Source organism: Mustela lutreola, chromosome 1, assembly GCF_030435805.1.
Source record: "Mustela lutreola isolate mMusLut2 chromosome 1, mMusLut2.pri, whole genome shotgun sequence".
Classification (NCBI taxonomy): Eukaryota; Metazoa; Chordata; class Mammalia; order Carnivora; family Mustelidae; genus Mustela; species Mustela lutreola.
In genome coordinates, this window is record NC_081290.1 from 211,411,473 (window position 1) to 211,427,044 (window position 15,572).

The 15,572-nt window shown below is 38.1% G+C and overlaps 1 protein-coding gene across 2 annotated transcripts in view; it reads left to right on the forward strand.

The window, feature by feature from the left end:
• MTMR2 (myotubularin related protein 2) overlaps positions 1-15,572 on the forward strand; it is a 122,853-nt gene that overhangs the window by 27,062 nt on the left and 80,219 nt on the right. For both annotated transcript variants that reach the window (XM_059185906.1, XM_059185914.1), the window contains one exon: positions 13,955-14,060. In XM_059185906.1, the coding sequence (XP_059041889.1) occupies positions 13,955-14,060 (106 nt within the window). The remainder of the gene's footprint in view (positions 1-13,954; positions 14,061-15,572) is intronic.

Consider the following 15,572-nt stretch of genomic DNA (forward strand, 5'->3'; position numbering starts at 1 on the left):
GGCTAACCTCAGATACCAACCATTTCTTTCATAAAATCTTTCTCAAGCCCATAAATTAAAGCTGTATATGAACTTTTCAATTCTAAACTTCTAAGTGCTTTATTTCTCTTTCACTCAGTTTTCTTTTTCTTTTTAAAAATATTTTGTTTATTTGACACACAGAGAGAAAGAGAGTGAGTGAGTGCACAAGCAGGGGGAGCAGCAGGTAGAGGGAGAAGCAATTCCCCAGCTGAGCAAGGAGCCTGATGCAGGACTTGATCCAGGATACTGGGATCATGACCTGAGCTGAAGGCAGTCGCTTAACCCACTGAGCCACTGAGGCTTCCCTCTCATTCATTTTTCATATTCTGCATTGTGACACGTGTGTGTGTGTGTGCATGTGTGTACTTGAATTGAATATCTAGGAGTGAAAAGTCAGCAGAGGCAGAAAGCCCGTTTTTTATCTCTGTAACTTTAGGAGTTCCTAAAACATTAGGACCTGGAGTATAGTGGGTGCTCAAGAGTACTGTTTACTCTTCACCTGAGATATGAGATAACCAAAACCATATGCGACTGAAAGATGAGAATTTATAGTATCAGAACTGAGAAAAGAACATTAAAAATATTTTATTGTTATTTTTTCTTACAGTTGGGTCATTAGTAATCCAGAAAGAGCCATTTTGCAGAATTCATTAGATGCAGAAGCCAGATGGCTAGGGATTAAGGAGTGAGTGGATATTGAGAAAATGAGCCAGTGAGAATAGACACGCTGTTGTGATGTGGAAGGTGGCAAATCTTGTAAGAAATGGAATGTGGTCTGTAGATTTGGAAAGAGACTTGTGAAGGAAAACCACAGGTGGTGTTTGAAAGAAGAACGAGTGTGCTGTCGAAACCCCCAAGTGCCAGAATTCTTCCAAATCCTACGTTTTCATTTTTCCCCTCTGCGGAGGACTGCTTCGAATGAGTCAGGTCTCTGAAGCTAATACCACATTGCAGTGGCCTGAGGTCGCAAGGTTAGAGTAAATGTTCGCACTGTAGAGTTAGAAGGCGTTTAAACATGACCGTGTTGGGCACTGGCAAGGGTGATGTTCCCGAATCAATTGAGTTTATGTTCCTCTGTTCCAGTTCAATGTATGAAATTATTTAGAAGAGAAGAGTTACTGAGCTGGTCATATATATATATTTAGAGGGTCTCTTTCCTAATTATTAAGCACATGTATTTTAAATGTAATAAATTTGGAAAAGAATCATTACATAGCTAAATTAGAATATCTTTCCAACTCATTTTAAAAAGATCTAGTTTCTGGTAAAATCACTTAATATGAAAACAATAAAAATATTTAAAGAAATTATAGCTTATATTTCTTGATAGGATATCATTAATGTTTACCTATAAGCAGGGGTGTTGAATTTACACAGTGATAGCCCAGATCTCCTAAAATAAGTGTAGCTATTGGGTTTAGTTTTCCTTTGATTTTATTATACACAAATATTCTCTTAAAGACTTTATTGTAAGAAATAAAATATTAGTATAATTCTATTTAGTCTGAGTCTTCATATTTAAGACTAAAACTGTGATTATAGAATTAGAAAATAGAGATAGATGCAAACACATACACTTTGTGGACAGTTTAATTTTTCAGTATTTGTTTAGGTAGGGTATGGATATATTGAAAGGTAGTACTCATTTCGGAAGCCCTAGAGTACATTGAACTAAAAGGGGTGCCTTGATGGCTTAGTCGGTTAAACATCTGCCTTAGGCTCAGATCATCTGAGGGTCCTGGGACTGAGCCCTGCGTTGGGCTCCCTGCTCAGCGGGGAGTCTGCTTCTCTCTCTCTTTCTCTCCCTCTGCCCCTCCCCCTGCTCATGTGCATGTGTATAAATTCTTTAAAATAAAAGGTAGAGGGGATCATCTAGGCCAGGATTCTTAACCTTAAAGTCCCTGACATTGTAAACAAATCAGAGAATAGCTTTGAGATTGTCAAAGAGGTATTGGACCACCAAAAAGCACCCCTAAAATAGTCTAATTGTATTGGGGAATCGGGAATAACTCATTTGGCCAAGGATAGTGCTGTTAGCTCGATACTTCTAAAATCCTGGTTTTTCAGTTCCGAGCCATTTTTTTTAACCATCCCAATGGAAATAACACATAGCCCCAAACCAGTTCCCAGCAGTTTAGGATTATTTGTCATTCACTAAAGAGATAATCTCTTTAAAGAAATGTTTGCCCAAGTATGTTAAGAAATGTTTAAATGGAAATGCGACACTATGATGTATAAAATAATATATACACAGTAACTCCAGAAGCCAAATTAGACCATTTATCTTCCTCTGTCCTAGTTCTGCCTCCTCCCTCCCTTTACCAGGTCTCTTTTTAATTTTGTTTTGGATATTCTAGTCATGGCCTCTGATGATTTTGATTAGAATAATCCAATGTTTTGATCATTCTCATTTATTCTTTCACTCATCAGTTAATTCAAGAATTATTTCCTGAGTGCCTGCTCTGTGGTCCTGGGAACAGAATGGTAAAATTGACATGGTTCCTTCTTTCTTGAAGTGTGTGGTCTTAGGGGACTTGGATGTTAGTCAAGCATTTGGGAGGAAATATAAGAATAGGACTTCCTAGGTTAGAAAGAACTAAAAACACAAAGAGCTATGAGTCCACAACTACTGAGGGATCGGATCCGAGGCATCTGATCAGATTTCCCTGAAGAAGTGATGTTTCAGTTGAAAACTTAAGTCAGGAAGGCGTTTGGCATGACTATGGTCCGAGCAGCAGAGCCGCATATTCAAGGAGCTCAGAGACTCAGTGGGACTGAGCTGAGGAAAAGCAAGGGAAAGATTGATGCACAAGAGGAAGCTGAAGAAGGACATGGGGAGCAGATCCTGTAATGATTTGAAGGCGATTTGAGGTAAGAGGAAGTGGAACGTCGTTGGAGGATTTCAAGCAGGGAAATGACATTGACTGAGCTGGACTTTCTGGCCATTATGAATAATGCTGCTGTGAACATTCACATACATCGTGTGTATTCATGTGTTGTTTTGTATAGACATACATTTTTCTTACTCTCGGGAATATATTTAAGAGTGGAATTGCTGTGTCATTTGGAAATTCTCTTTCACATTTTAAAGAAGTGCCAGTCTGTTCTCGAAAGTGGCTCTTATCATTTTACAGCCCCACCGGCAGTGTAGGAGGGTCCCATTTCTCCATATCTTTTCTGATGTTTGTTATTGCCTATCTTTTTGACTGCAGCCACCTTAGATGGCATGGAGTGGTATCTTACTGTGAATTGCTTGCCTTTTCCTAGCAAGGCTTTTTAAGCCTTGTCCTTTTATCCACTTAGTTTGAATAAACTACTCATTGTCCACAAAATGTGCCCTATACTTTCCCAAGCTGTTTTTTAAAATTTCTTTTCATGTATGCATATGCTTATATATGCAGTGCCCTGATCTGTGCCTCACAATCTTTGAAGACCCAGCTAGATTTTTTCCTGTCTTCTTCATTTTATCTCATTGAGCCCTATGGAATAGTTGATACTTGACCATTTTACCTGTAGACGTAGCAGTTTCAAATGCTTCATTTTAATGTATTTCTTGATTTCCTCTAATCCTGAAATTATTTCCATTGCCTTTGAGCTTTTTCTCCTAGTACTTATTTGTACCTTCATGGTATTATTGATGTGCTGATGTGGTACAATGTCTCTTACAGGGCTGAAATCTCAAGGGTGGAGGCTATTCTATAGCCCAGTGTTTTTTATAGGGTTTGATCATAGTTAACTCTCTTTAAAAGGAGTATGTTTACTATATAATGAATCCCTATGAAGAGAATGAATCAATATAAACGTAGTATATCCAATATACGTAACTATAACTGAATTCACATGCAAAGATATTGGAATGCCTAGATCCTGTAAGAATAACTTAGGAAGTTTCTTGCCGAAAATGAACTTTCAACAGAAGATTTAGGTAGTTAAAAACCACAGTTGGGGGTGCGCCTGGGTGGCTCATTGGGTTAAGTCATGATCTCAGGGTCCTGGGATCAAGCCCCTCAGTGGACTCTCTGCTCAGCAGGAAGCCTGCTTCCTCCTCTCTCTCTCTGCCTGCCTCTGCCTACTTGTGATCTCTGTCTGTCAAATAAATAAATGAAATCTTAGAAAAAAAAAAAAAAAAAGAGAACAAAAAACAACCCCACAGTTGGTCAGAGAAGACATTTGGAGAGTAAATTAAACGATGTTCAAAGTAGAAAGTGGGAAGAGTCTGATTCTCCTGACCAGTGGTAACAAACAGGTTTGTATAGCTTTAGTGAATGTAAGCATGGGCTAGAACTAGGTATGGTGGAGAGCTCTGACACTTCGAAAGCTGTGATGATGAGATTTAATTTGATTTGGAGGCAGTTGGCACCCGCATAAGCACCTTTGTCATAATAAATGCAAGTGCTAAGGATTTGTTGGAGTAATACTTGAGGAAAATTATGCTTATAGATTTGAAAATATAGTAGGGACAGATGAGACTAACATCTCTGAGATAAATGTAGGTATGAGCTTGTTGTGGCTTTTGCAGCCAAGTTTTATTGCTAGAATGAGACATGAAAATAGGAAATTAAAATTATATTCAGTGTGAAAGAAAAGAAGGGAGGAAGAAAGGTACAAACTGTTTCTTCTTGGAAATTGGAAATTAGTTTTCTCATTGGAGTATCTATTAAGTTGAGGTAAACAGTTCTGGGAAAACAAAAACAGTCCGAATGAATGAATATTCATTTACTCACAGTTTTCTCAGAGAACTGTTTTTCTTCTTCTTCTTCTTATTTACCTACTCTGGATCTGGACAGTGCTGGCTTTCACTTACTAGCAGTGTGACTTTGGGCAAATTACTCAACATTCTCTTTCTAGAGCACTTAAAGCTATTTTTAAGACATTGGGAAAAGCAGTTTTTAAGAAATTGGGAGAAAGGCCCAGGGTCGCACATTTCTTACTCGATGATGTCAGAACTATAATCTAGGCCAACTGTATTTTTCGTCTAGTGATATTTCCATCATCCACCACTGCCCTGCAACCCCCTCGCCCCCACTGTTTTAAAAACTGCTGCTTGTCAAAGTTTGGTAGTTGAGTTCAGATAAATACTGAGATCTTAAAATTACTAGTATTTTTTTCTTTTCTTTTTTTTAGGATTCTAAAGCTATTATATTTTTAAAGAAATTTTCAAGTATACAGAAAAGAGAGTTGTACAATAATTCTCTGATGACCCATCACCCACACTAAATCGTTAGCAAGAATTTGTCATATTTGCTTCATCTCCTTTTCTCGTTCTTTTTTTTTCCTGAACTGTTTTGAAGCAAATCATGTCTTTTCATTCCTTCATACTTCAGTGCACATCTTTAAAACTAAAAACATTTTTTTTTCCACATAATCTCATAATCACACCTGATAGAATTAGGAACAGTTCTTTTTATTATGTAATGCTCCTCCATACCCCTGGGTGGCTGAAGGAACAGTAATTTATTTCTTGTAGTTCTGGCGGCTGGGAAGTCCAAGATCAAGTTGCCAGACAATTCCATTTCTAATGAGGGCTTTCTTTGACTGTTTTTGTCTTCTTGCTATGTCCTCGCATGGCCTTTCCTCTTTCCTAGGTACATTCATTGTTGGGGGTGGGGGAGGATTGGGGAAGGAAGGAACTGGGGGAAAGGGAGAGGCGGGCTTTCTCTCTTTCTCTTCTTCCTATAGGGCCACTAATCTTAATGGGTTAGGACTCCACCATTATGACGTCATTTAATCTTAATTACCTTCTAAAAGCCTTGTCTCCAGTTACAGTCACATTGGGGGTTAGAACTTCAATATAGGAATTTGGGTTAGGGGCCACCTGGATGGCTTAGTCAGTTAAGCAACTTGCCTTCCGCTCAGGTCATGAGATCAGGATCTTGGGACCCAACCCATGTCAGGCTCCTGCTCAGCAGGGAGCTTGCTTCTCCCTCTCTCCCCTCTTGTGCTCTCTCTCCCTATCTCTGTCTCTCTCAAATAAATAAATAAAATATTAAAAAAAGAATTTGGGGTGGGGACACAGTTTAGCCCATAGCAATGACAGACTTCATTTTTAAATGGTAGTCACAGTGGGACAGACACCTGGAGGCTCAGTTGGTTAAGTGTCCTTGATTCTTTATCTCAGCTCAGTTCTTGATCTCAGCCCCACATTGGACTTCACACTGGCTGTGGAACCTACTTTAAAAAAAATGACATTTATAGCGCCAGCATGCATGCTTCTATAGTGATGATGATAGTCATTTTTCCTAATACTTTAATCTAATTCTGTCCAAGAGAGATAATTACTTCTTATTTTGTAAATACCAGGTCTTTAATTGTAGTTCTTGCTGTTTTTTTCCCCCTTAGTAACTCTTTGGTTACAGTCACTGGGGAATTTATATTCTTACTTGTAATATGTCAGAGCAGAAATAGTATTAATAAGAGGTGACACAGTAGCTTTGCCATTATAATTGTATTTATGCAGCTAATCTGACTTGGAGGAGAATACTTGTGCAATAATATTCATTTGTCATAAATAATAACTAACAAATGTGCCAGGTATTCTTTTCTTGACATTTTCTGTGTTTTATTGAGAGCAAGGAGGGGAAATGATCTGTGGTAAAGAAAGAATCTGTATACTGGAATAGTATACAATAACAAAAATATCTGAGAGGAAGAGCTTGCAGATGATTAAAGGCAATAAAGTATACAGGTATTTTGATAAGAATACATCCAGTGTACAGTAAAGGAAGAGAGTCATGCCTACAAGATGAATAGGGGCAAAGAGGGCATGGGAGTCTATGAAGGACGTTGCAGGCAATTATCAGCAGGGGTAGCAAAGGAAAGAGGCGTGAAACGGCTAGAAGATAGAGACACTCTGTAAGCCATTCCCAATGGCTTCAGATGAGTTAAAGCTACAGTGAGTTACGTAGAACAAGGTCCAGATCATGGAAGACTTCTGGTATTATGCTAAGGAGTTTGGGCTCAATTTGGGAGGGATTGAGGAATCAATAAAAATTTAAGTTAGGGGAATGATATGATAGGATCTCTGTTTTTGAAGGACCACTTTGGCATTAGTTTGCGGTGATATATTGGGTGAGTAGAAGAAAGGAGACGGGTGATTTGCTGTAGTTCAGGTAAGAGGTGTTGAATTAAAGCAGTAAAAATTAGGATGGAAAAATGGATGCATTTGAGGTGATGGGGAGGTGGACACTATAGGACTTCGGATTGATTGGATGTGATGCATTGCTGAGCACTGCCTTGGGCCTAACTCACATTTCTAACTGAGTCTTACGAGACCCCACTTTGCAGATTTCTTCCATAATAGCTAAACTGTAGCACAGAGAAGACAGATAGTTATATTGATCCAAATTTAGGGGTTGGCAAAGCCGTGTTGGCCAATGAATAGGATATAAGGATGCTGAAGGTTTGCTGAAGAGATTATAAAATATTCCTATACATTTCAGGCCAGATAGGGAGAGAAGTGTGTGGGAGAAGGAGAGCAAAGAAGCATGAAGGATAATGACCAGTGGAGGGGCTGAGAGATGATTTGTCTCCAGTGTGTTGAAGATTAGATGAAGGAAAGGTTAAGAAAGTGAGATATTTGGAAAGGATACCATCTGTCGGTAGACAGAGATTGGTTTCCTTGAGTTTAAGATTGTAGACACTGAGTAGTTCCCAGAATGATGAAGTCCAGGGTATGACCACAGAAGCACATTGCTGAAGTGGGAATGTGGGTGAGGGGGTGTAGGAGCTGAGGAATTTTGCAGTAGGTTGTTGCTGGTTTATCCTTGTCGCCGTTAAAATTGCCATGATGGCTTTGGAGCAGAGAGCAGCTTTGGAGAAGAAAAGTCCTGAAAAAGTCCTTAGTGAGTGAGCAGTAGTTAAAAGGTAGGTGGATGACAGTAATAGGGAAGCTATACACACAAATGCCAGAAGAGGAAAAAGTCTTTTACATGTGAAGATGGAAAAGTAATACTAGTGTGGAAACGTGAGAGTGGAGCTGGGGAAGTGCTGGTTTTGCCTTTGGGTTTTGTTAGGTGCTGGGGAAGAGTCTCCTTTAGAAAATGCTACAGGGAAGTGGGGTCTTCCAGGAAGAAGGGTTAGCTGAGGCAGAGAGGTGGAGGGAAAATTCCATTGAAGATGTGAGGCATTTGAGTCACTCTGAAATAACGACTCTGATGTAAAGGTTAGGACCGGCTAGTAGCTGAAAGAAGACCTGAGCAGGGAAAATGCATGGAGGAAACACATAGAGAGGAAGGTCTGGCATTTTTGCAGAGAGGCTCAGGATGACAAGGATGGCAGGAATGTTTGGACCGACGGCAGTGAAGTTTGTGGGCCTAGGAAAAGTGAGGACCAAAGTGGTATTGGTTACTTAATGAGGTTAGCAGACTGCAGTCTTTGCTCCGAGTTCAAATGCCTTGCCAGTTACAAAATTCTTATCCTCTAGCAGTTTATGATTTAAAAAAGAGGAGGCCATGTAACCAAAGAACTCTGGTCTAATGTGGAAAGTGTTAGGTGTAATTACAGAGTATAGGCAGAAGTCTGTGAAAGTGCAGAGGAATGAGAGTTTAGCTCCAGCTGGAACACCACGAGAGGACTTCTTGGAAAGCTTGCTTTTTAACTGGGTCTTAAAGAGTTGGTAGGATGTCAATAAATAGACGGGGATAAAGAGGCATTCTGTTTTGGAATGGCATGAGCAAAGATGTGAATTCAGGGAAATACAGAGCTTGCTTGTGGAATAGTTCATAAAAGATCAACATAGAGAGTTTGACCTCAACAGAAGCAAGGGAGCAATGGAAAAGAGCAGTGGACATTAGATTGTATTATACTAGTGGCCTGTGATGATCAGAAGCATGCACAAAGCCCATCTGACAGAAGAAAAAAAAAAAACCACTGAAAATAGAGCTCTGCATTCTAGGGTGTCTGTGGCCACCTCCAGTCTGAGTGGCCATAAAGGGCAGCACATCCTGTTTATACCAGAAGAACATTGAATAGTTCTGTTGTGTGTATGGGCATGTGTGTGTCTGCCGTCATCACAAGAACAGCATTAGGATATACTCTACTCCTGTCTCTTTCAGCCTCTACTCGTTTGCTTGGGGTTTAAAACCTCTTGTAAACTGGTCACCTAGAACTATACACATCAGCGCTGCTTCACATATAACACGGTGGGTCATAATATCTACTACCCATGTTTATGCATGTCTGGAAAGAGAAGTTAATAATTAAAAGCTATTTGCCATACTTCTGCTTGAAGGACTAATTCTTTGAGACTGCAAGTTATTAGTTATAGAACCTAGCTTTCTTATTTTATGTCCCTTAGATATATTTACTTTATACTTTGACTTTAAATAACCCTTTGGTTTCTCAGTGGCACATGCTATTATATCTTCTCTGTCAAATCATTTTTTCTAAGTAATACCCATAATTCCAAATTGTGTTTTATTGCCTTTAATTTTATCTTCTCTTAGAAGGTCATATGTTTAAAAAGTAGTTTTGCACATTTGAACTTGTCCAAAATCGACTTTATGAGGTGCTGATTGCCATATCATTTAGAATTGTGTTTGGCTGTACAGAATAAAAAACTCCATTGCAGTGTTTTTAAAAATTGAACTTCAGGGGCACCTGGGGGGCTCAGTCGGTTAGGCATCTGACCCTTGTTTTGGCTCAGGTCATGATCTCCTAGGTTGTGATATCAAGCCCTACATTGGACTCCATGCTCAGCGGGGAGTCTGCTTGAAGATTCTCTCCCTCTGCACTCTCTCTCTGCTGCACATACCCTCTCTCTCAAATAGATAAATAAATCTTAAAAAAAATGAACTTCATTTTTTTATATAACAAAAATTTGATACGTAGGGAGCTGGTGTGGATTCGGCTGCTCAGTGATGCCACGAGGACTTTATGTTCTTCCTGTTATTTGGGTCCCAGTTCTTAGCCAGGTCAGCTTGTTGGTCATGTTTACAAGATGGCTACAGTATTCCTAAGCTTTACATTCTTGTTCCAGCCAAAAGAAAATGGGAAAGGTTAAGGATTGTCCTGCTGTTCCTGCTCACCTTTATTATGAAACCTTTGATTTTTGTAACTATTAACATAGTTTCTCTTAAATCTCATTAACCGAAGTTGTGTCACATGGTTCTCCTGGCCACAAGGGAGCCAAAAGCAAGCCTGTCATGTTAGGCTGGGCACATTTTGCCCTAATCAAAGTCAGGGAAAAAAGAGTTATGTATGTATATGGAGTAGGCAACAAATAATGTCTCTCAAAGTACTATGCCTAAAGTTTGATTATTTTATCTGTTATTTTAACACAGATGGCATTTAATTAGTGAGAAGTTGGCTACAACAACAAAAAAGAAAAAAGAAGAAAGGAAGAAAACATTTCTCTGTCAGTTTCTCTATCTTTATATTGTAAAATTAGATAATAGAATTTCTTGTGACTACTCCTTTGTGTAATATTACAAGTTGTTGGGTCTAAACAAATAACAACTTATACTCACACCTTGAAATAGTTAATAAAATAAATACATGTTTGCATTTGAAAAAAATGTTATGAAGTCTTCCTACTAGAATACTGTTTTTAATCCATTTAAGTGAATTTATTTTGGGAGAGCTAATTTTCCCATTGTATGAATATATAAAAACATTTTTCAGGGCACCTGGTTGGCTCAGTCAGTTCGGTGTCTGCCTTCAGCTCAGGTCATTGTCTCCGGGTCCTGGGATGGAGCCCCACATAGAGGGCTCCCTGCTCTGTGGGGTGCCTGCTTTTTCCTCTGCCTTTGCCTGCTGCTCTCTCTGCTTGTCCTCTCTCTCTCTCTCTCTGTCAAATAAATAAATAAAAAATCTTGTAAAAAAATCAAACATTTTGCAGATGGCATGATCTTACATTGGAGAACTGTAAAGGCTCTACCAAGAAACTGTTAAAACTAATAAACAAATTGAGGAAAGTTGCAGGATGCAAAATCAACATGCAGAAATCAGTTGTGTTTCTATACACTAACAACTCTCCAAAAAAGAAATTAAAATAATTCCATTGTGGTAGCATCAAAAAGAGTAAAATACTTAGGAGCAAATCTAACCAAAGAGGGTAAAGACTTGTACAAACTGTAAAACTGTGATGGAGAAAACTGAAGGCATAAATCAATGGAAAGTTATATTGTGTTAATGGATTAGAAGAATTAATCCTAAGATGTCCATGCTGACCAAAGTGGTCTACAGATTCAACACATTCTTTAAAAATTCCAGTAGCAATTTTCATTGAAAAAAGAATCCCGAAATCATTGTGGTACCTCAGAAGACCCCAAATAGCTAAAGCAATCTTGAACATGAAGAACAAAGCTGGAGGCATCTTACTTCCTATCTTCAAACTGTATTGCAAAGCTGTAATTTTCAAAACAGTATGGTCCTGGCATAAAAAAGGGACACACAGATTAACAGAACAGGGTAGAGAGCCCAGAAATAAAACCACACAAATACAGTCAACTTGTCTTTGAAAAGGGTGCCAAGAATGTACAGTGGTTTTGGTAAAAATGGATATCCACATGCAAAAGGATGAAATTGAACCCTGATGTTACACTATTCACAGAAATCAAACCAAAATGGATTAAACATTTAGATGTGAGGCCCGAGTGTTTAAAAATCCTAGAAGGAAACAAGGGAAAATCTCCTTAGCATTAGCTTTAGAACAGTTTCTTGGACTTGACACCACTAGCATAGGCACAACAAAAGCAAAAATAAACTACATCAAACTAAACAATTTCTCTATAGCAAACGAAATAACAAAATGCAAAAGGGACCTGCAGAATATGAGCATATTTTCAGACCATAGATCTGAAAAGAGGAGGATGGGGAGATACTGAGCAAAAGGGACAAAGTGTTAGATACAATGTGAATAGTTCCAGGGACCTTATGTATAGCATGGTGACTGTTGTGAGTAATACTGTACCGTATACTCTTGAAATTGCCAAAAGGGTAGATCTCAAATTTTCTCCCCACAAAAAAAAAAAAAAAAAAGTAATGATGTGATGTGATGGGTGTTTGTGTTGGCTTGATTGTGGTACTCATTTCACATTTCAAGGTGTATACATATATCAAAACATCATGTTATATACCGTAATGTGTCCTGCATAGTTCTCCTTTATCAGTCACTCCTCAGTAAGGCCTAAAAATGTAACAAGAGAAATTGAAGTGACAGTTTCTTTTGGAGAAGATGGTTTTCACATTGTAGAAATAATTTAGTTATTGTTACAGCAGGTTTATGGTGAACAAATTTTAAAATAAAAATCTGGTTTTTAAGTTTCACATCTCAAGATGGTTTATTTTATCAAAATCTGATGAAACAAATTTGACTTTTGGTGTGAGGAAGCCTTTCAATATGTTGGGAGTGGAGCTTTAGAAAAATGTATTTTTTAATCAGAACCTTAAGCTTCGATTCCAAGTGCCCGAAATTTTTTCACCTTTTTTTTTTAAATTTTAAATGATTTTAACTTTGTTTTACTGATATAAGGAAATGATGTAAATCATTCAGTTTGTGGTATAGGCATATTGTCACTGTTTTAGAATTTAACAAAAATAATACATGTTAATAGTATATGTAGACACTTAAGTGGATTTTGTGGAAAATGAAGACAGTTCTTCCTTTTGGGGTAGTTAAATTAATTAAATTGTGATTACGTAATGTAATGGAAGAAGTAGATATTTAAGACAGGCTTATATAGAATTTGATTAGTGGAAAGATACAGGTGGAAAGACAGGTGACAGGCACCTGTATCTGTTCCACTTCTCTAGCCCTGTGAACTTTTTGTAGTTTCTCAAGTGTTCTGGGCTCTTCGATCATTCAGGATCTTTGCAGTGCTTTTGGTTTGTATGCTTTTGGAGTTCCCTTACTTGTTTGTCAGCTTGGCAATTTTCTGTCTTTCAAGACTTGCTTCAAAGAATATCTTTTCTGTGAAATCTTCCCTGAAGTTCCTGGGGAAAGTTGGGTTCTTCCTTTGCCTTTCCCCCACGGTCCGTTTTCTCTGTTTCTGTCTTCTGTCTCTGTCTTCATGTTTCTCTCTGTGTTTGTAGTGTGTTAACCTTGAAAATAAAGCTGTCAGTTATATTTCCAGAAAAATGGATTTATCAGGAATAACAGAATTGCAGTTTGAGACATGAGCATTATGGCACAACCATAGGCAAGTCCAGAGAACAAAGGAGAGGGATGCTCTTTTATGTGGAAAAGGGGGATACAGAGGAGCAGTTATAAACTTTGTGTTAGAAACACAAAGCTCATTGGACTAAACTGGTGTTTGAAGTGTAGTGGCTTTAGTTGGCTGAGTTGTGACAGCTTCTCTTTGGCGGGGCTTTTGCCAGGCAAGGAGAAAATCTTCCTTCTCCTGGGGTGGTAAAATAGAGGCTTCTTCCTGTTGAGAATGCAGAGGACTGCAGAGAATGGTAGTGCGTGAGAGATCCCCCCCCTTCTTGCCTCCTGACTATTTTAAAGGGGGCTTCCTTTCTTCAGTTTCACAGGGCTTAGTATTGTCATCACAACACACCATTTATTTACTTATCTGTCTCTGCCACAGTTTGTGAACTTTGTGAACGTGAGGGTTTTATCCTATCTATCTCCAAATCTTAGAGCCTAGTGTAATGGTTTTGTATATTGGATCATTCAGTGAGTGTTGATTGGATGGATGAAGGAGTGGATGGTTGAACAAAAAGAATTAGCCCCATGTTTATTCAGGAGTACTGGGGGTCTGTCCAGAGGGACTGTGGTAAAAATACTTAAGCCTGCAGGTACAGGGAGTTTGTAATTTATCAGTATTTGAAGACAGGCTTGAATAGACAAAGTAGGACTGGTTGGCAATGGAAGTTTTAATAAATAATGGAGTTACAATTAGTAGAATTTGAAGTTCGAATTAGTAGAATTTCTGAAATTGTGTTTTAAAGCCCTCATTTTTGAACCGTACTGTGCTTTTGTGTTTTGTAGTGCTTCCACTTCTCATTCAGAGAATTCAGTGCATACAAAATCAGCTTCTGTAGTGTCATCGGATTCCATTTCAACTTCTGCAGACAACTTTTCTCCTGATTTGAGGGTATGTATGCCATTTTTTTGAGGTATTTTGATATATTTTTTGTTAGCTGTTTGTGGCCAACACTGAGTGTAACCTTGCCCTAAGTGCAACCTTGCACTAAGTTACAACCTTGCTCTAAGTAGTCTACCAAGACCCGTCTTTATAGTATATCCCAGAACAGGCCCCAGGTCTGGAAATCTTATTTGTAAAAGAAAAATATGTAATTCATTTCTGAGTTTGATAACTTTGAAGTTCTTCGCAAAAAGATAATTAGTGTGTTTGGTTGTCATGTCAAAGATGTTCACAATTACTCCCATAATGGTGGCCCATAATAGCTAACCTTTTTTGAGTACTTACCATATCCTGAGTGTTGTTCTACATCCTGTAATGAAATAGCTCTTGTAATACTTCTTCAAATTCTGTGAGGTAGAGACTATTTTCATCACTATTCTAGGAATAATAATAATTCATAGAGCTTAATACCATGTCCAAAGTCTCGTCACTAATAAATTCTCTAGCTAGTCTAGCTCACCTCCAGTTCTGGAGCTAAGTCACTTAAATATAGTGTTGTAGTTGCTATGCATCTCATTATAGTTTAAATATTCTTGTATTTGTTCAAGGTCTTATTGCTATGAAATTAACCACACCAGTGATATCCTGTAGCATTTTGAATGTTTTTGGATTCATCGGCCTTTCTACAACTGCTTATCTTTGAATGATGGAGAAAATGAATTTCATGTGCAGTGCTAACCCTTAAACCTTGGAGTCTTTTTATCCTGACCAAGTGGCTGCTTTCCCAGTGGTTATACTTCCACAATTTTAATGAGAACATTTTTATTTTTTATATTAATGAAGTCATTTGCTCTTAAGCATATACTGAGACTGTATCTTTTTTTGTGTTAAATTTTCAAGACAGAATCCAACAGATGTAAGAATACAGATTACAAAACATCTGTAAAGTCTTCCTCTTTTTTGTTCTTGTGTTGTGAAATGTCATAAAATAATAGTTTGGGTATAACCTGACTTTAAACATTATTAAAAATAATAAACATTTATCTTTATAGTCTGGATATATTGTGCTAATTATGAAGGCTTCATAATATCTTTAGCTATTATTTTGTTGCATAATATACATTAAGGGCAGGGTTCATCATTAATAATGATGGATATAAATCCATCATTCCCTCTCCTTAATTCATTGCTATTTAAAAATTTACCTTTTGGGGCACCTGGGGCTCAGTTGGTTAAGACACAGCCTTTGGCTTAGGTCATGATCCTGGAATCCCAGGATAGAGTCCCACATTGGGCTCCCCGTTCAGCAGGGAGTCTGCTTCTCCCTCTGACCTCCCCACTCCCTTTATGCTTTCTCACTCTCTCTCTCTCTCAAATAAATAAAATCTTCAAAAAACCCCCCTATCTTTTATATATGTATCTAACTTTTGTTTATTCATTATGTTAATACAAATCCACTGAAGGCCTGTGAATCTTTTTGGGCTACTTCTAGGCAGATTACATTAGTTAAAAACATCATTT